We start from the raw sequence: 20,818 nt of genomic DNA on the forward strand, positions 1-20,818 counted from the left end.
AAATGGAAGTCATCAAAATTACATACATAAAGAATTCCTGTATATCAATAAGAAATATATAAACCATACAAATTTTTGAAAATGAGTAAGGAATGCAAATGCTAAATTCACAAAAGAAAGAATGGCCAATAAACACAAAAATATGTTTAATATCTCTATTGACTAGACTAGGGAAATGAAAATTAAAATAATCTACTATTTCATATCCATCAGACTGACAAAAATCTTAAGTCTTAGGTCATTAGAACTTTATGTACTGCTAGAGGGAGTATTGATACAAAGCATAAGAATGAAAATACACTCAGATGCTGCAATTCCATTTCCTAGAAAAACTTGTATATGGCCTAAGAAAACATTTATAATAATGTTCAATACATCTTTTTATTTTATCATAGCTAAAAGTTATTAACTACATGCCATCAATAGATTGAATTTTAACTGTGAAATGGAATACTATAAAATTTAAAGAACTAAAGTCGAAAAATACAATGCTGAGAAGTTGCAGATGTAGAATATTAAAATCATCTATAGTTTTTAAAAAAACACTAAGAAAATGTTTTTACACTAAAAAACACTATGTTTATCAATAGTAAAAACAAAAATATGACTAGAAAGAATATACACCAACTTCAGCATAGTGGTAACTTTTAAGAAGGAAGGAGAATGGAATAGAGAAAAGGTTACAAAATAAACAGCTGTAAAGTCTGTTTTGTTGGGGGGCGGGGGGAGTAGTGTGCCACTTAATCAAGTATGAATGAAAGGGTAAAGTTCTGTTAAATCTGGACCATGGATATAAAGTTGTTCATGTGCTATTTCCTAAACCTTTAAGTGTAAAATATTTCATAATTTAAAAAAATCTTTAAAAATGATAGGCAGGAAGCAAGCAGGTATGATGATTGTACACTATTCCTGCCATTATTATCAGTAAATGTTTTAGAGTCAAGAGACCTGATTTTAAAACCCTGTTCCACTACCAAGTTACTTGATACTGAGAATGACTTAAGTTCTTCAAAGTTGCAACTTTCTGATCAAGAATTTTTTTATCTAACTCCAACAAGTTAAGTCTTTTGAGGCTATGGTCAATATGCTCAACAATATTTACTGGGAAATTATATATATCCTTTACAGAGGGGTGACATACTAGGGGCCCCAGGTGCATCTAAATCATTAACCTCATAAAGCTGCCATATATATAAAATGTAAGACAGCACGCATACAACTATTGGTAGTTATTATTTTAAATTTGCAGTAAAAATGAAGAATTAAAGGGAGGAAGAAGGATAAGGGTTTTAAATGAATTGAAGTTCTCACCTTTTCAGAATTCTATAAGAGAACACCATGAATGTCAGATGGATGTGAGTGCCACTTTCTAGTTCCCAAGACCCAATTTAAAACTCAGGTTTACAAAGGGATTCCAGATTACACACCATAGGGATTAAAATTTGGATTCCCTGGTCCAGGTCAAGTTTACCAGAGCCATGTCAAGAAATCCAAAATAATCCTGTTAACTCGTACATTACCTGAAAGACTTCCAAATAATTTGTCACTTAGAAAGATGACATTTTAACACAAACATTTCTCCAATTTATCATTGTCTCCTAAAGAAAAATTAACCAACACCTGGAGAACAAGACCCATATTTTTTTTTTGTATTCTCTTTGGCCACTAGCCCCATAGGCTTGCACACAATGACAAAGAAACACCATTAGAAGCACTCAAGCCCCACATTCAGACTTGTGAGGCTAATTCACATAAAGCTATCACTAAACCATTAAAGGAAACCTTCATGATCCAAGAACAAAAAGAAGATGAAAGTATAGTTAATTTTAAAATCTTAAAAGCTATTCATTTACTGAATGTTTAATGTGGTCCAGGCATTGCTCTAAGCACTGTTGAGACCCTTAAACTTCCCACATTTTTTCAGGTAAGAAAACTGAGATACAGTTAGTGCTGCAGGTATTAAGTAGAAAAGTCAGGACTCAAAGAAAATCTAATTCCAATTCCCACAGTCTTAATCACTAAGCTAAATTTACTGTATTATGCTTAAGGAGCTGGCAAATTTTAAGTTCTCAAACATAGAGAAAAGCAAAATATACTTACTCAATATTAAACTGTCACTTCACTGCTGTACTTAAATTTTTATTAGTATTCAGCTAATATATTAGTTAGGAAAAGGACAGTCCCATAAAACAATCATATGTAATGGTTGAAGTGGACTGACATGTAAAAAGCCTGGGTTCACCATTAACTGATCCGTGTCACTGAACAACAATCTCCCCAGGTCTCAGTTTCCTGATCTTACAGATGAGAAGTTTGGCCTGGATCTAAGGGGTCTTGCAACTCTAATATTCAATAAATTTCATCGCATTTTCTAAGACACTATTAATATATTTTTTGGAGATTTTGAAAGGCATCTTTTGAAAATCTTCAAAATTAAAATAATCATATAGTGTACAGTCATGTCTATTCTTTTATTCGAACATACTCAGAGCTAATCTGTGCTACCAGAAATCAGGAAAGTGACTGGAAAGGGGTTAGGGGTGGGGTTCCTATGGTCCTGATAATATTCTATTTCTTGATTTGAGTGCTGATCATACTTCACTGCATGTACATTTTACTCTGATATGAAACCGGTATTTTTTCCACAACAGTAACAGTCAAGAAACTTTGAAAGGTGCTCTAACTCAACAACTATGTAAATACTAGAGCTGTGCAACCTTTCTGTTCTATATATGTACATGTGTTCCTTGCCTTATTTTGTCAATGATCTCTGCTCCCCAGTTCCAATTCAGATGACTACAAAAAGATCATTTACTTATAAATTACAGTATTCCTGTAATTCCCCTGCGACTGTCTTCTCAAACCTGAGGTGAGTATTAACTTTCTTTTGGAACCTAACTCAAGAACCTCTCTTTATACACCTACCCTCAGAACTACGACAGAGTTTACGCTCTTCCTCTAACATTTTTATCTATGTCCAACCAGGTAAGTCTTTTGGGGCTGTGGTCAATATGTTCAATAAATGTTGATAATATTTATTGAGAAATAACATTAAGAATATAAACCTTTTACACAGGGTGACATACTAGGGGACCCCAGATGCATCTAAATCTAGGCCTGATAGACAGAAATCAAAGTTTTTATAATAGTAAAGTAAAACAAGAAATGCACCTCAATCAGCATTACTTGGACAGGCTTTAATTTTTTTGCCCAATCTTTAAACTTTTCTTGCTTAGCCCACACCCAAAACCCCAAAAGGCATACTATTTAAATAAGTTACACAGAACTATAACTTATGTAACTGTAAAATCAAATCACTGTTCAACTAAAAGAACTGTTCAAAAACTGGTTATATTGGTTTTTAGTAGGGAATTTCACCTGTTTCTTTAAAACAAAAAGGAGAAAGTTTAAAAAACAATAATTAATTTATAAAGGGAAAACAAACTTAAGTCTTTAAAAAAAAAAGAAACAAAACATTCAAAGCTAGTAGTAGCCATGCTATATAATTTTTAATATCTTTATTGTCCATCTTTTAGATAAATTAAACTACTTTAATAACCTTAAATGTTCTCCTAAAGAGTTTTGTCTATAGCAGTCGTTCTCAACATTTGGCAGTCTGAAGACATTTTTAGATGACTCAACTGACAGAAAGAGAGGGAGGGTAGGGAGATGGGGAGAGGGCTGGCTGTGCTATCTAACATAATCTAGATCAAGTTAGAAAAATATATTAAATATATTAAACAATAATAGAAACAAAAATCAATTTAAATGCTTTATGAAAACTTATACAATAGTAGTATTCATGAAATCAATTTGTTAATGCCAACTCAATTTGTTAATGCAATTTGTTAATATTTGTTAAATAGTCCCTATGAGAATCCAAGAAAATGTTAGCAAAGTATAGCTACAATAAAAAAAAACTACAGGTATCATATAGCACAAGAACAAACAAGAGTAAGTGCACTGATTTAAGGGCATTTTACTTCATTAAGCTTCAAATTTTAAAATATTTTACATACTGAAATTCAAGTAAATCTTAAGTTAATTACAGGTAACACTTATTTTAATGTTTAAACTAACAATTAAATTAGGTTGTGTTTAAATCCTTTAACCAGTAATACAAACCAGGCTCAATTATTTTTAAATAATTAAAAGCATGCCTATCCTTGGCAAGTCAGGACAGTGTGGCACCATATAAACACAAGCAGACCTAGATTTAAATCCAAAGCTATATGTTTGCAGACAAATAATTTAACTCTTCTGATCTCAATTTTCTCTTCTAAGAAACAGAAAATCTAATTCAAAGACCTGTTCTTGAGAATTAGCAAAAATGTATAAACAAATGGTACTGAGAGCCACTCTACAAATGGTAGTTACTGGCAATAATAATTAATAGTAAGTAATAACCTGTGAATACAGATCGGTTTTACTATATCCTCACAATCAACAATTCACTTACATAATTTGACTTGCAAAATAACTACAGAATGCACTTTAAATCAATTTTCCACTCCTAGAAGCTCTGAAACATAACTTAAAATTCTCACTCACATTTAAAAATTAGTATCTGACACATAAAGGATGAATTTCCAAACACGGTCTCAAGGAAAAATGACCTAGACAGTGCTTTTACTATTTTGTTTTGAGTAAAAAACATGTTCACATTACTTAAAATTCAAGAGTTCTTTTGATGCCTATTGTCCCAGACATCCAACTACCCTACACAGAAGTAATCAATTTTACCAATTTCTCATTAATCGTTTCATCTCTACAAATAAACATATTTCCCCACCTCTGATACAAATGGTGGCCTCCTCCACACTATTCTGTACCTTGCCTTCCACATTTGCTTTATCTTGGAGGATATATTGAATTAACAACACATTTCAAGAATGGCCACTTATAACTTCTTATGGCCAGACACCAAAAATCTTTACAAAGGCACCCCACCTCCAATCCTTATAACAACCAGTATTCTTAGTAAACTCAAGCATATGAAATAATTGGTAAACTGGAGATTTTACATAGGTGATATAATGAAAAACCCTGATTACCTACCTGACTCAAAATACTGCATTTACACACTTAAAAAGGAAACACATGGACTGTACTACGTTTTTCAATGAGCTGAAAATTCTTATAGAATTGGCCCTACTAAAATATAGATGAAAAAAAAATATTGGTCCAAATAAAGCTATTTATTGGTTATAGTTCAAAATTAAATAATCTGACCCTTTCCTAAGTGTACTTTGCAACTTACTTTCTGGAAGCAGTTTCCGTCCAGATTTATAAAGGTACTATTCTTAAAAAAAAAAAAAAAAAAAAAATTTTTTTGCATTTCCTGTTTTCTTCCTCTGAAACACTAAGACAGACAAAGAAGCAAGGCTTCACCATCCCTTAGAGCAGCATTATTTTAACAATAAGCATCACTATAACAACACAAGATTTCTTTTCGGCTTCAATTTAAGTGCTAAGAATATCATGCTGAAAAGTTGCTTCACAGAAAGGTACCATATGAATTAGAAAAAAAGCAACTTACCACTTTTAGGTAACTGAAAATAAATCATTAGAAATTTTATATTAAGTCTCAGGCTTATATAACCTTACTATAGAAGAAAATGTTTTAGGCTGTTGGCAACAATATTAGCTGCAATCTTTCATAAGGAATATATATGTCGACTATCCTGGAATATAAAAGTCACTGTTTCACTGTAAATCAGTACAGGCATTTATGACTCTATTTCTGCACTGTACCACAAAAATACAAAGTCATCCTTCCATTCAGAATTTTGGCATTAGAACAAATGCACAGGTCAGAGTTCATACACATGTCCTGTAAAACCTATCATTACTTATATATTATTCCATTCAATAAATTTAGTATTTGTCATTTTCGATAATTTTAAATTACTTTTTCTGTCTAATTGGAAAGATACATTATCACTATAGACACAAAAAAGCTCAAGTGCTATCAGATTTATGTCAATTACTCATCACATACTTGAGTGCTGAATTTCACAAATCACTGAGATTATCGAAGTACCAATATAACAAAAATACAAATAACAGTGATGCATTCGATAATAGTATTTACATATTGAAAATAATAACCATTTCAGTATTGCTTTTTAATCTTTCTTTGTTAAATTCAAGGAAGAAAAACCACCTGGAATTCTTGTTGGCTTGGGTATGAAAAATTTTACTGATACTTGCATAGTTCTAAGTCTAACTACTAGAACATTTTGAATATCTTATATAAATAAATGAGTCCACCACTAGTTTATCTAAATTCTGCAGGACTCAAGAGCAGCTTGAGAAAAAAAAATTTTTTTTAATCATTTTAGATAGGTTATTATGATATACCTACTAAGTAAGGAGATAATAACAATGCATTAATCTAGTGAAATTCCATATAGTTAATAAGGCTGTTTTAAAAAGTAGAAACAATTTAACTATGAAGGACATCACAATGAAGTTTCATGGCACAACATAGTCACAGAGGCATTGTCTTGGGAGAGGTTTTCTGATGTGTAACTTCTGTAACTTGTAAGTAATATTCTGAAATAAGCTTCTCCCACACTCCATTATTTTTTCCTAGCTAAAAATATTTAAATGCCTTTAATACACCAAACGACTTGCCTTTACCTAGTCAAAAGCTCTAGGAGTCAACAGAAAAAGAGGCCTAGGAATTGGGGGTAAATAAAAATGAGATAATGGTCTAGATTGGAATTAATTTCCTACCTCAGGTGAAAATTCTCTCTCAAGTAAGACAGTATCCCCTTTCCTCCCAACACTCAATAAGAGTGAGTAACTTGGAATGTCCTCCTTTCATCAACACCTAAGGACTCTCACAGCTCCTTCTCTAAGGAAAGGACAGTGGAGGCCAGACAGCTATAACCCAGAAAGAATACCCTTAAAAGTGGGAGCCTTCGGGCAGCGCGGCTCTCCGGATCCAGTTACCACCTTTCCCCTTCCCCCAACCCACTTCCCGGGTTTTCTCAGGCTCGGCCTGCTCCCTCGCCACCCTACAGCCACTCTTCCAGCTGCTGCCCCTACCTCGTGTCTCTCTCTAAAGCTCACACACCGCCGACATGTGCCCCCCTGCTTCCTCCCCCACCCAAACCGTGTTCCTCTCCACGCCACCCGCCCGCGAGACCGTCCATCCCAGGGCCCTGGGAGGGGAAGGGAAGGTGGCGGAAGGAGCGGGGAAGACTGCTGCTTCCCCATAGGCAGAAGGGCGGCCGCGATGAGGGCCACCCGGGCGTTCCCGGGAATATTGGGAGTCGCCGCTGATAGGGCCCTCCCGCCCTGGGCTGAGGTGGGGGATGTCCGGGAGTTCATTTCTGACCTCCTCGCTCTTCAGCACCTCCTTGAACTCCCGCTTGATTCGCTGCACCGCGATGTTGGCCATGTCTCCGCCCGCAGCTGATTCGTACCCGCCTCCTCCGCCACCGCTACGACCACCGCCACCGCCGCCACCTCTTCCTCCACCGCTTCCTCCCTCTGTGATTCACACCCGAGCACACGAACACTGCCACTGCCACCCAGGCCGCCTCGCTCTCTCTTCAGTATGGAATCACCTCCGTGTCCGGCCACCAAAATGGCGCCCGTCCGCGCATGCGCACGACGCTGACCCGACCCGGCGGCGCAGCCGCTCCCGTTGCAGCTCCGTACGCCTGAGCCGCGAGCCCGGATCCCCGCGCCGCGCGTCTCTCCCAGAGCTGCGGCCGCGTGGCTCCGCCCTGCCGGCGTCTGGGACCTGGAGGGTGCGGCTTCCGCCTTTGCCTGCCTTGCCCCAACCTCCTGGGTGGTCTCCTGCTCCTCCGCCTCTTTTCAAACCAGTGGGGTATAGGCCGGGCTTCCAACGTGACTGGTTCACAGGGCCCCACCAGGCTTGGAGCACTTCCTTGAACTCAGTCACGGAACCCACGGGCTTAATATGCTTGGCTGCGTTTGGTGTATGAGAACACTACCACGGAACTGAGTCCGGCCCATTTTCTGCTGGTATAGGCCCAGAAAATCCACCGCGGTCCGTTTTTGTTCCAAGACATTACAGTACCACTATTACTGTGATCGTGCCTGGTACTAGAAATCATTGAATTAAGTGAGGTCGTTGTTGGGTCCCATGCGATGTATTTAAGACAAGTACTCCATGAAGATGCTTGAAGTGGTTTTAGAAGCCAGGTGTTGACCTACTTAGATAATGCCGAGCTGTGGAATTAAAACCATAGTTTTCAAACTTGAATGTACATCGGAATCCTCAACGGACCTTGTTAAAAAAGACTTGTTGGACCCCATCGCTAGAGTGTGGGGTGGGCCTAATTTGCATTTCCAACAAGTTCCTAGATGCTGCTGCTGCCGATTCAGGGACCACACTATGAGAACCCCTGAACTGAGGCATGTAATAATAGTTTATATGTATATTATGTATGTGTGTATATATGAATAAATGAGTAAAGATAAGAGTAAAATGTTTTCAGTGGAAAGTAAGTTCGAAAGGCCATGTGGTTGCTAGGGTTTACAGTAAAATGGTTGGAATACAGATACTTGGAATAGAACATTTTTGAATAATAAAGTTTTCTTAGTTTATGTTTCATACACTTCTTTCACTTAACCAATCAGTAAAGTATCGTATTAGAAAAATATCACAAATACACTGTTTTAGCAAAAATTACTAAAATTGTGGCAGCAAAAAGGAAATAGCCACAGGGAGTGAATCATTCAGTGGAGGCACATGGCAAAAAAAGAATTTCTTGAACTCCAACCACAGGAACCAAGAGATTTTTGATTCCAGCTCTATTCCATCCTCACTCTCTTGGCCAATATCAGTTTCCTCATGTGCAAAATAAGAAAGTGAGATTAGATCATCTCTTTCAAATTTTAAGAAGTCTAAAGCATCATCTGGAAACCTTTCCCTAAATTGACCAAAATAAATTATAAAAACCCTTTCAGCAGAGTCCCCTAGTGGTAATAAGAGGAACAAACTATACATGCGGGTCATGGTACAAGGAATTGTTGGTTTAATGTAAATCGTGCAATGCTATGTGTGTTTGTGCCAGAACATTAAAAATAATTATTTTCAAGTATTCAAAAAATGTTTGAGTATTTTACATTTATCACCTTCATTGAGTCCTCAATCTTAATCTTGGAACTTCAAAGAAATTTGCAGCACTCAAATCTACTAGTTAGAAAGGTATGGTAATTTCTTTGAGGGAAAGGGGTCTGGTCATTTTTAAACACACATACTCATTGGCCCTGTAATTCCATTTCCAGGGAGTCATTCTACAATTCTTCCAGAGAATGAGATAACTGCATATTAACCAATATGAGGCAATCCTAAAAATACATTTTAGGGGGGTGGGGAGCACTATGCTAAATGTAATGTGGTATCTTGAATTGGACCCTAGAACTGAAAGACATAACTAATAAAATCTAAATAAGTTCTGTAATTTAGTTAATAATATTGTAGCAATGTTAATTTCTTCATTTTGACATGGCGTTATGGTTATTTAAGACGTTGAAATTAGTAGAAGTAAAGAGTATATAATTTTCTCATGTATATAATACTTGTGAATCCATAAAATATCACTGGAAAAATACATAAGAAACTTACAACAGTGGTTATGTCTGAAAAAGCAACTTAAGTTGCCTTGGGGAAGGCAAAGTAGGAAACTTTTCACCATGTATCCTGATGTATATTTTACCTATTCAAACTGTTTTTAAAAATGTTTCCAGTAATGCAGATTATAAACTCTTCACTGTTATGATCTAATTCTGATTAATTACATCATTAAGTAATTATATAATAATTAAGTGCCTACTATGTTCCAGGCATAATCTAGGCCCTGGAGGCATATCAGTGAACAAGAGGCAGAGAAAACCTAGACTTGTAGGATGGAGAGAATTAATCTCAAAATATAGTCTGCAGACACCTGGGGGTCTCTGAGATGTTTTCAGGGGTCCATCTGAAATGCCCAAACTATTATCATAATAAAACTAAGACATTATTTACCTTTCTATTGCATTGACATTCGCACTGATTATATAAATGCAATAGTGGGCAAAAACAATTACTGTAGTAGCAATAATTGTATTAATGCCATATACTCACTATTTAAAAATGACAATTTCACTTTAAAATGTCTTTGGTGAAGCAGTAGAGATTATGAGTTTTTATTAAACATCAACTTTTGAGTACATATCTTAATATTCTGTGTGATACACATTAAGGATACATAAAGTGCTTCTGCATACCAAAGTACATGGTGAAGCACTTGTGCAATTGGTTGAGCTTCAAGCTAAAGTAGTTACTTTTCCCATGGAACACCATTTTTATTTGAAACGATTGAGACAAACTATGTTTATTAAGAGTTGGGTATTTAGGAGACATTTTATCAAAAGTGAATGATATGAGCCTGTCACTTCAAAGAAAACGACCAGTAGAATTTGTTGCCAGTGATAAAATTCAAACTTTCAACTGAAAATTAGAGTTTTAGAAAACATATCTGCCACTGTGACTTGATAGCTTCCCAGTGCACTTAAAGACATTTCTGATTAAATTGGTGGTGACATTAACAAATGTGATTGCTTAAAATTGTAATACCATGTCAAAATGAAGAAATGAACATTGCTACCATATTATTAACTAAATTACAGAACTTACTTAGATTTTACTAGTTATGTCCTTTCAGTTCTAGGGTCCAATTCAAGACACCACATTACATTTAGCATCGTGTTTCCCCGCCCCCCCTTAAAATGTATTTTTAGGATTGTCTCATATTGGTTAATATGCAGTTGCCTCATTCTCTGGAAGAATTGTAGAATGACTCTCTGAAAGTGGAGTGAAATGTGTTAACATTCGGAAGATCTGCATAAATCAGTGAATCGATATTTTCCAGATGACCAATACATGATGTTACAGAATCATGCATAAGTAAAACATCCATTCAAGGTTTGAGAGAGACCAATGGATTTTAATGTAACAGAGTCTAAAAAGTTCATTGATAACATTTCGTATTCCACATTGCAACTAACCTTTAAGAAACTACCATTTGTCTAGATTTACTATAGTATTAAAGAAGATTATTCACAATTACCTGAAAAAGTTATTAAAATATCCTTTCCCTTTCCAACGAGGTATATGTATGAGGCTGGATTTTCTTCATATACTTCAACCAAAACAACATATGCAACATATTGAATGCAAAAGCATATATGAATATCTAGTTGTGTTCTATTAAGCCAGACATTAAAGAGATTATGTTGGGGAAATAGTTATTTTTCACTAACTATATTATTTATGTAAGCATGTAATTTATTATAGTTATTAATAAACACTTTAATATTTTGTTTTAATTTCTAACACAATGTTGTTTAACCCACATAAACAAATGCTCTTTGGAATCCTCAATATTTTTGAGAAATGTTAAAGAGTCCTGAGTACATTTAAGTATACTGTAGTGTTTAAATGAGGCTTAGATCTAAAAAGTTACATACTTTCAGAATAATTTACATAAACATTATATAATAGATGTGAATATAGTGTGAAAGTAGTAAAATTGGTTTCAGATTCATGAAAGAAAGTTAATCTGGTAACTCTTCTGTTGTCTCTAACAGAACAATGCGTGTTTGATGTGTTCATTCACATTTAAAAAATATAGTAAAGCATAATAGTGCTTTGCTGACCACTGATAATAACCACTAAAATTGGAAATATGAAAGTCTTCTTTCTCATAGTTTCTGCTAGTTACTGTTACTGCTTCTGGGATTCAAATTTCCTCTTTTTCTAAAAGCAGAGCAATATTTTTTTCTACAGTCCTTTTCCTGACCTTGTGTTTTGCCAGCTTTTGGAGACTTTTTTCCTGTCTCTCACCACTACCTATTCTACCCAAGCCTTTCATTTAACCCTCTTTTTGAAATAGTCATAAGCCTGAGATTCTTCTTCTTGTTTTCCCTCCTTTCACTGAGTTCTGCCCTTTCCATCTTGTCAGTTCCTTTCCCCTACCCACTCCAGCCGGAGTAAGGAGCTCTAGCAGCAAAAGTGGAAAGAAGCAGTTAGATCCACAGCTGAATGTCTAAACTTAGGTCCAGACTAGTGGGCACCACAGTAGTGATTGCAATGCATACTGTATTATTCCAAATATAGAGAATAGATCAGAATTTCCGCAACTGTGGCTTTCAGAATTACCTGCATCATGGAGCAGCAAGCTGGTTTTAATAGCACAGAATGTGTTTCCTTGTCTTAAGTTACTGATTAGGATCCTGTCAGGCACAGAGTTTCTTTAGGTAGGAGATTTTTTAGGAATGACCTGCCTCATAATTCCACTCTGTCCAAGGAACATATAGCTAAGAGTGGGACATGGCAATGGAGCATTTACACTTCACATTCAAGACACCAGCTACCTGGCCAGTAGACTGCCTCTGCTAACCATCTCAGTGCTTTTGCTGAGTTGGTTAATTCCTTTCTGTCCTCTAAATTAGAGTTCTCCATTTTAGAGCCTAGACTCACTGGGGCCCCAACACGAAGATCTCAATCTTCCAAAAGTCACTCTTCTAAATCCCCTTTCTTTGGTCATCTCAGAGGCTCTGAACATGGGAACTTTCTAGTAACTAAAATCCACACCTGGGTTCTACTATTGCACCCCTGAATTATGTCCATTATTTATCATTCATTTAGAATACAGATTTTCAGAAATCGTATAAGCCTCATTAAGTCAGCCAGATGTTCTTCATTTGCTCCTCCAAATCCACTCTCCGACATTCTCTACTCTGTCCCTAGAAGCTAGAGTTATTGTCTTTACATCAGCAAGACTTCCTTACCTCCGGATTCCAGCTGAGTGTGGCCAATGGGAGGTTCTGGCAAGAAATGAGGCTGTATTTCTATACCAAAGTTTATGGTTCCTGTCCAGTAGCTCTTCCCTTCAGCTACAGCTACAGTGAATGCTATAGCTCTTTCAGGATTCTGGTAATCTTGCTCCACTTCCCCCTTTAAGCTTGGAGTTGCCAAGAGCTCCTTGCTGTTGTTAGCCTTTGTCAGCTTCCGTTAACTTTTATAAACAACCTCTTTAACAAATTCCTCTGATTAACTACCTGCTTCCGGCCATGACCCTTTCTGATACACCAAGGTACAATCAAAATTTCTTACTCTCCTAGATATTGCTATTATTGAAGTTACCACTCTGTCTCTACTATTTTGTAGCCTCTGCATCAGGATTACTCAGAGGAACTCCATGTTACAGCTTTCCCCACTAGAATAAAAACCAAACTCTGAGGAGAACACTGCAGGTATTGCCCTATGTATAATAGATAAACATTTTTCCCTTTCTTGGTGCTCCCTGGAATGTAGAGTCACACACACCTTCACCTCTCTATACCTGAGTATTCAACCTTACCATCCTAGGGAAGAATCCAGCTTTAGGTCCCTCTTCCCAGAGCCTTAGGAAAGTATATGCAAAAGAATTGCCTCTGTGCTCTCTAAAGTTAGCAAGTACCATGATTTAGTCACTCTCAGGAGATCCTACACAGGCCAACTTCTCTGCATAAGAGAGATGTAATGAAAAGCATAATGCAAATAGCAGGAGATACACTTCTTGTATAAACATCTCTGCAAAAGCATTGTATTCAGAATTTTATGCAACACCTCTTATACTTCTTATGATTTTGATGTAATAGACAAAAAAAATAAAACAAGGCAATGTCCATTAACTGACGAATAGATAAACATAAGTGGTGTATTTATACAATGACATGTTATTCAGCAATTAAAAGAATAAAATACTGACACATGCTACAACGTAGATTAACCTTCGAATGTTATACAAAATGGATTGGGGGAAAAATGGTGTAGATGATAAGAAGCTTTCTTCATCCCTCTTGAGACTGTGCTGGCTGGAAAATTACTGCTTGGCTATGTCCATGGGAACATAGGCTGTCACTCATAGAAACATAACGTTCTAACAATAAGCTTTCTGCTTCTGTACCCCCGCTTGCACACCCGACCTGTGGGTCGACAGGTAGTGAATAGAAGAAAAATAGACCTTTGCGTTTAGACAGAAGGAAGAATGGGATTTGGGGCTTAAAAACCCGGTACCTCAACATTTCAGGGCTGCTTAATTTGGGGTTTTTGTACCCCTGGCAGACGCAGCTGGCTGAATAAAGAGTGTGTTTCCTATAACTCACTGAGTTCTGGTGGTCTGTGTGTCTTTCGGGGCCTGGTGGCTATAACACGACCAAATCAAAGTTGTGAAAGAAACAAGGAACAAACAGCAAGCAAAGTCGCCAGGGATCTAGATGAAGAGAAGTATTACAACTCTGGAGAGAAATAAGATTACTTTGAAAAAGTAGAAGGTAGGAGATGAAAAAACACGAGGCTGCCCAATCCCCAGATGCTGAGTGAGACAGAGGCTATGGTAGCAGAAGCGGCAGCTGCAGACACCTCTTAAAGGGGCTGTGTCCGCGAGCAGACTTTGGTGGCAACAGACCTGTTCGCTCTGAGCACTTATGCTGGGTCAGCTGCTCGGGGGCACCAGTAACTTATAGGGGGATGTTGAGTTGTGGGAGTGAGGGCCAGAAGCGAGGCTCTCTCCTGAGTGGAACTGCTGGAGGTATCCATTATTCCTCTGTTGAGCCCTCCCCTCTTTCGAGAGTGTAGACTCAGCACCGCCATAGCTGAAACACCATCAAACTGGATAACAGAGGTTACTCTACCCAGAGAATTCCCTGGAATGCTGCCTTCCCCAAATCACGGGCCCACCCAACCTATATTTAGGTGTGTCCTAGCTTAGTCAGGTGCCCCTTGCTGAGCAGCGCCTGGATTCACACTGGTGGCAGCTTGCCTCAGTTTCTGGCATGGCACTTTGAGGCAACTATAACCACAGTATCTGTGGATTGCTTGTTGAATTTTAAGAGGTGGCCCCAGAGGAGCATAAGCTGGGGCTAAACTTGGCCTGTAGCTGAACCCTTCTCAGGACTGTGCCACTGGACACCTACTACGCAAAGCCACATTAATAAGACCAGGAGACTTTGGAGCTTTTCTTGGAACATAGAAACAGAAACAGAAAGGCAGCCAAAATGGGAAGACAAAGAAGAAGAAACCACATTAGAGAAAAGAACAGAGATCTAGAAATAATGGAATCAAGCAACCTAACAGATACAGAGTTCAAAACACTGGTTATAAAGATGTTCAATGAACTTTTGGGAAGTGTACATAAATTCAGTGAGGACTTCAACAAAGATAAAAAAACATAAAAAAATAGAAATGAAAAGTATAAAAGGGAACCAGTCAGAAGTGAAGATCACATCGTGTGAGATGAAGAGTATATTAGAGGGAATTAAAATAGTGAATAAAGAAGAGGATTGAACCACCAATATAGAGAATGAGGAAGCCAAGAACACCCAATCAGAACGGCAAGAAAAAATAAGTCAAGACTATAACAATAATTTAAGGAGTCTATGGGACACTATTAATGTAAAAATATCCATGTCATAGGGGTATATGAAGGAAAACAAGACATTGAAGAGCTATTTGAAGAAATAATGGTAGAAAACTTCCCTAACCTGGTGAAGAAAATGGACATAAAACCCCAGAAAACTCAGAGAATTCCAAAAACCAAGAATCCAAAGAGACCCACACCAAGACACATCATAATTAAAATGCCAAAGGTTAAATACAAAGAGAGAATCTTAGAAGCAGCAAAAGACAAGCAGATAGGTACCTATAAGGGAGCACCCATAAGACTGGCAGCTGATTTCTCAAAATAAACCGTGCAAGACAGAGGGCTTGGCATAAAATATTCGACGTGGTGAAAACTCAGGATCTACAAGCAAGAATACTTTCTCCAGCAAAGCTATCATTTAGAATTGAAGGACAGATGAAGGGCTTCCAAGACAAAAATAAGCTAAAGGAATTCATCACCACCAAGCCAGTATTACAAGAAATGTTGGAGGAACTTCTTTAAGAAGAAAAAACACGTATCAAGAAGAGGTACCAAAAGAGAGAGTGGCCGAATGGATAAGAAAACAAGACCTATACATATGCTGCCTACTAGAGACTCACTTCAGATTAAAAGACGCACACAGACTAAAAGGAAGGTAGTGGAAAAAAATATTGTTTTGATGGCCCTGAATGAAATGGGTCAAATAGAGAAAGACAGATATCGCATGATTTTACATACATGTGGAATCTAAAGAACAACATCATCATCAACATCAAAAGCAGAAATAAACTCATAGTTATAGAAAATATTTTGAGGGCTACTAGATGGGGGGATTTGGGAGGGTACAGGGAAAGAGGGGCAAAGGGATTAAGAAGTACAAATGAATAATTACAAAATAGACATGGAGATATAAAGTGTAGAATAAGGAAAATAGTTAACAGTGTTGTAATAAATAAAGGAAGAGGGGTACTAGATTTAGTGGGGTGATAACTTAGTGAGTTGTATAGATCTCTAATCACTATGCTCTACAACTAAAACTAATATATTATTGTATGCCAAGTATAATTGAAAAACTTAATTGAATTGTACAATGCAAATACAAGCAACTAATTGTCTATTATATTTCAATAAAACCAGGGGGAAAATAATGATGGAAAACAACAATAAAAAAATTATACAAAGTGAAAGAAGCCAGTTACAAAGGGTCACATATTGTGTTATTCTGTCTATATAAATGTTGAGAATAGGGAAAGCCATACAAAGAGAAAGTAAATTACTGGTTTCCAAGATCTGGAAGGAAGGGGATCAAGAGGGGATGGAACGGAAAGTGGCTGCTAATGGTAATGGGATTTCTTTTTAGAGTAATGAGAATGTTCTGAAACTGATTATGGTGGCATGCAACTAAAAAAAAAACCCATGATTTTGTATACATTAAATAGATAAATTGTATGTACATTTTATCTCAATAAAGGTGTTTTTTAAAATAATAAAAATAAACTGCTTCACAAGCTCCATCACTCCTAAAAACAATGTAACTTTTATTGTATGTGAACTACATTTCAATTAAGTAGTTATTTAAATATAAAAAAAAGAAAAGAAAATGTATCAATCAGTAACCCAGAAGGAACTATTGTGTGGGCCAGATGATCTGTTTCTCTTAGGTTTATAGAATCCTATATGAAGCCATGCAAAAGAAGGTGAATTTTTATGTCTGAGGCAATAAGAAATTATTGAAAGTTTTTGTTTAAAGTAATTCTATACTGATATTATGTTTTTGGAAAATTAATACTGCAAACTCCTCGTAGGCTGGACTGGAAGGGAAAGGGACTGGAAGAAAGAAGCCTACTTAGGCAGCTGTTAAAATATTCTGGAACAGCGTTTCCAAACAGTGGTGTCCAACATCATCAGCATCACATTGGAACTTGTTAGAATGCAAAATCTTGGTCCTACCCCAGAGCTACTAAATCAGAAACTCTGAATTAGGGTTCAACAATCTTTGTTTTAATAAATCCTCCAGGTCATTGTGATGCAGGGGAACATTTGAGAATTACTGCTCTAGGAGAAAAGTATGAGTAACTGAAAGTAACTGAAAGAGGGCAGTAATGATGTGAATGCACACAAGCTTATATGTATAGGTAAAATATTTCCAGCCAATGATTTGAATTTAAAAGGTAAGAGGAAGGCGGGAAGCAAAGAAAACTCATAGCTTTCCTTTGGTATTATTATCAGAATTAGGGAAGATAGGAAGAAGTGCAGGTATGGAAAAGAATGAGTTCAAATTTTTACATTCTGAAATGACTTATGAAGCAGACACTGTTAACTGCCTACCAAAATCCATTTCCCTCACTTGCCCCATCCTCCTTCATAGCAGAGTCTCTTTCTGTTCAAGTGTTCATCATCCATGTGGCCGTGTACTTAAGCAAGTCTGGGCCCCTATTAACACCCAAAAAATGACTCTTGATTGGCCTAATGATCATGGTTGTCTTAATTAGGTTAGACATGAGCATGTGCCATAATTCTGGCTATTGAGCAATGTGGGAAAATCTGCTGGAGGTCTGAGAGAGAAAAAGGGGGTGTCTGGTAATCCTTTAAAAAGACGCAAAACAGGGTCATTCACTTTTCCCTGACACTGGATATCACTGAGCTGGAACTGTAACAGCCATCTATTGCATGATTGTAAGGATACTATTTAACAGTGATCTGGAAGTACTAAATAGTTAAAAATTGGAAAGAAAAAAGGGAATATTTTGAGGGCTTATTTAGTGTAAGGCATGCTGCCTGGTGCTTTACGCAAGTAATTATGTTATTAAAATTAAACTAACTCTTTTAATCTCACAGCAACTTCATTTTGTAGATGAGGGAACTGAAACATAGCAAGTTAAGTCACTTGCTCTGACATAAAGTTAAATACTAGGAAATGAAAAAGACAGGATTCACACAGGTCTTTTGATTTCAGAGGCTACATCTTCAATTCTAATGCTCAAATTATAATGATCAGGAAACAGGGACAAAATTATAATTATTTGTTCATTTTATGACTTATTAGCAAAAGACAGAAAAATGTCAACTGAGATTTAGAAGGTGGATGTGACGTAGCAGTCACTATTTTTTTAATACTTGTAATGTCAGTGCAGAGCACCAGCAAGTTTCATAGTTGTCTCTTATCTGCTGGCTCACCTGAGGGTGTGAGGTAGCAGTCAAGCTATGGCAAATCTGAACTCCTACCAGATATTCTCCTTCAGTTTCTCCAACTCCTAGGAAGGCTACCCGAATAGCTCTTAGACAAAAGGCACCAGCTTTATTCCTTGCATTATACCTCCATTATTAAAGTTGTAGGCTTAGAAGAAATAAAAGACTTACCTAAGTTCCAGTCAATCCTGTTGATGACCAGCTCAGCTTCACAGATTTCAGTTTGTTCTTGCCTCCCTCACTTCTCATGCAACTTCTTTTCCTGCCCTGTGGCCTACAGGCTCCAGAACCAGACACAGAAACAACAGTTTATAGAGATCTATCAAGATAGTGTAATACTGGCATAAAAATCAATAGATCAATAGAATAAAATAGCCCCCAAATAGATCCACTCTCATAATATCACTTTATTTTATTTTATTTTATTTTATTTTATTTTATTTTATTTTATTTTATTTTATTTTATTTTATCTTATTTTATTTTTTGGACTTATATTGTTAGTCCTCAGTTCTAAGGCCTTTTTAAAAAATAATTATTTTTTATTTTTCAGTTATAATTGGCATATAATATTAGTTTCAGGTGTACAGGATAGTGATTAGACATCTATACAACTCACAAAGTGATCACCTCAATAAATCTAGTGCCCCTCTGACACTGTACGTAGTTATTATGATATTATTGGCTACATTTCTTACACTGTACTTTCTAACTCCATGACTATTTTGTAACTACCAATTTGTACTTTTTAATCCCTTTCCCCTTTTTAACCAACCCCTCCAACCCCAATCTCTTCTGGTAATCCTCAAAATGTGCTCTGTATCTATGAGTTTTTGTTTGTTTGTTTGTTTGTTTTATTCTTTAGATTCCACATAGACACACAATAATATGTCATTTGTCTTCCTCTATCTTACTTACTCCACTCAGCACAATACCCTCTAGGTCCATTACTAAATCTTTTTCCATCCCATTACTTTTAGTCTGTGTGTGTCTTTTGATCTGAAGTGAATCTCTTGAAGGCAGCATATGTAAGGGTCTTGTTTTCTTATCCATTCAGCCACCTAATCTTTTGATTAGACCATTTAATTTTTTTTCTTTTGAAGTACTTGGTAGATATGTAGTTGTTGCCATTCTTTATTTAGACTTTTGATATATACTTTTTTTTTCTTCTAAAAGAAGTCCCTCCAACATTTCCTATAATAACTGGCTTGGTGGTGATGAACTCCTTTAGCTTTTTCTTGTCTTTGAAGCTCTTTATCTGTTCTTCAATTCTAAATGATAACTTTGCTGGATAGAGTAATCTTGGTTGTATGTCCTGGGTTTTCATCATGTCAAATATTTTGTTCTAAGCCCTTTTGGCCAGTAAAGTTTCTGTTGATAAATTGGCTGACAATCTTATAAGTGCTCCCTGGTATGTGATTAATTGCTTTTCTCTTGCTGCTTTTAAGATTCTTTCTTTGTATTTAACCTTTGGCATTTTAAATATGTGTCTTGGTTTGGGCCTTTTTGAGTTCATCTTGTTTGGGACTCTCTGAACTTCCTGGGATTGTACGTCTATTTTCTGTCATTTCTTCAAATAGGTTCTTAATTCCTTGCTCTCCCTCCTCCTTCTGGTACCCCTATGACGTGAATGTTTTACACTTGACATTATCTTAAAGGCTCCTGAAACTATCTTCATTTTTTTAGGTTCTTTTTTCCTGTTGCTGTTCTGATCGTGTGTCCTCTGCTACCCCATTCTGTATGTCACTAATACAACCCTCCGTTCCATGCTATCGGTTATTCCCTCTAATGTACTCTTCATCTCAGATATTATATTCTTCATTTCTGACTGGCTCCCTATTATGTTCTCTATCTCCATTTTTATGTTGTTTTTTTTTTTATCTCTTTGCTAAAGTTATGAGTTCATCTACTCTTTCCCTAAGTTACTTGAACATCCTTATAACCAGTGTTTTGAACTCTGCATCTGGTATATTGCTTGTCTTCATTTTTTTAGTTCTTTTTCTGGAGCTTAGTTCTGTTTTTTTCATTTGGGACGTGTTTCTTTGTCTCCTCATTTTGGCTGCCTCCCTGTGTCTATTTCTATGTTAGGTAGGGCTCCTAAGTCTCCCAGTCTTAGTAGACTGGCTTTATGTAATAGGTGTGCTGGGGGTCTCTTGGCACAGATCTGGATGGGGTGCAGCTTGCAGGCCAAGTTCAG

The 20,818-nt window shown here is 36.6% G+C and overlaps 1 protein-coding gene across 7 annotated transcripts in view; it reads right to left on the reverse strand.

Moving 5' to 3' along the window:
• The window catches only part of UBE2K (ubiquitin conjugating enzyme E2 K), a 63,299-nt gene extending 44,486 nt beyond the window's left edge, over nt 1-18,813 (reverse strand). The window contains exon 1 of one of the 7 annotated variants that reach the window (XM_036228032.1): nt 18,795-18,813. Coding sequence is in view for 4 of the 7 variants with exons in the window: in XM_036228030.1 (XP_036083923.1) it covers nt 7,057-7,341 (285 nt within the window). In the remaining 3 variants the exon portion in view is untranslated. The other 6 variants (XM_036228034.1, XM_016119953.2, XM_036228031.1 and 3 more) reach the window with 6 other exon arrangements.
• Between the last annotated feature and the right edge of the window lie 2,005 nt (nt 18,814-20,818).

This window comes from Rousettus aegyptiacus, unplaced genomic scaffold, assembly GCF_014176215.1.
Source record: "Rousettus aegyptiacus isolate mRouAeg1 unplaced genomic scaffold, mRouAeg1.p scaffold_m13_p_10, whole genome shotgun sequence".
NCBI classification, from domain to species: Eukaryota; Metazoa; Chordata; class Mammalia; order Chiroptera; family Pteropodidae; genus Rousettus; species Rousettus aegyptiacus.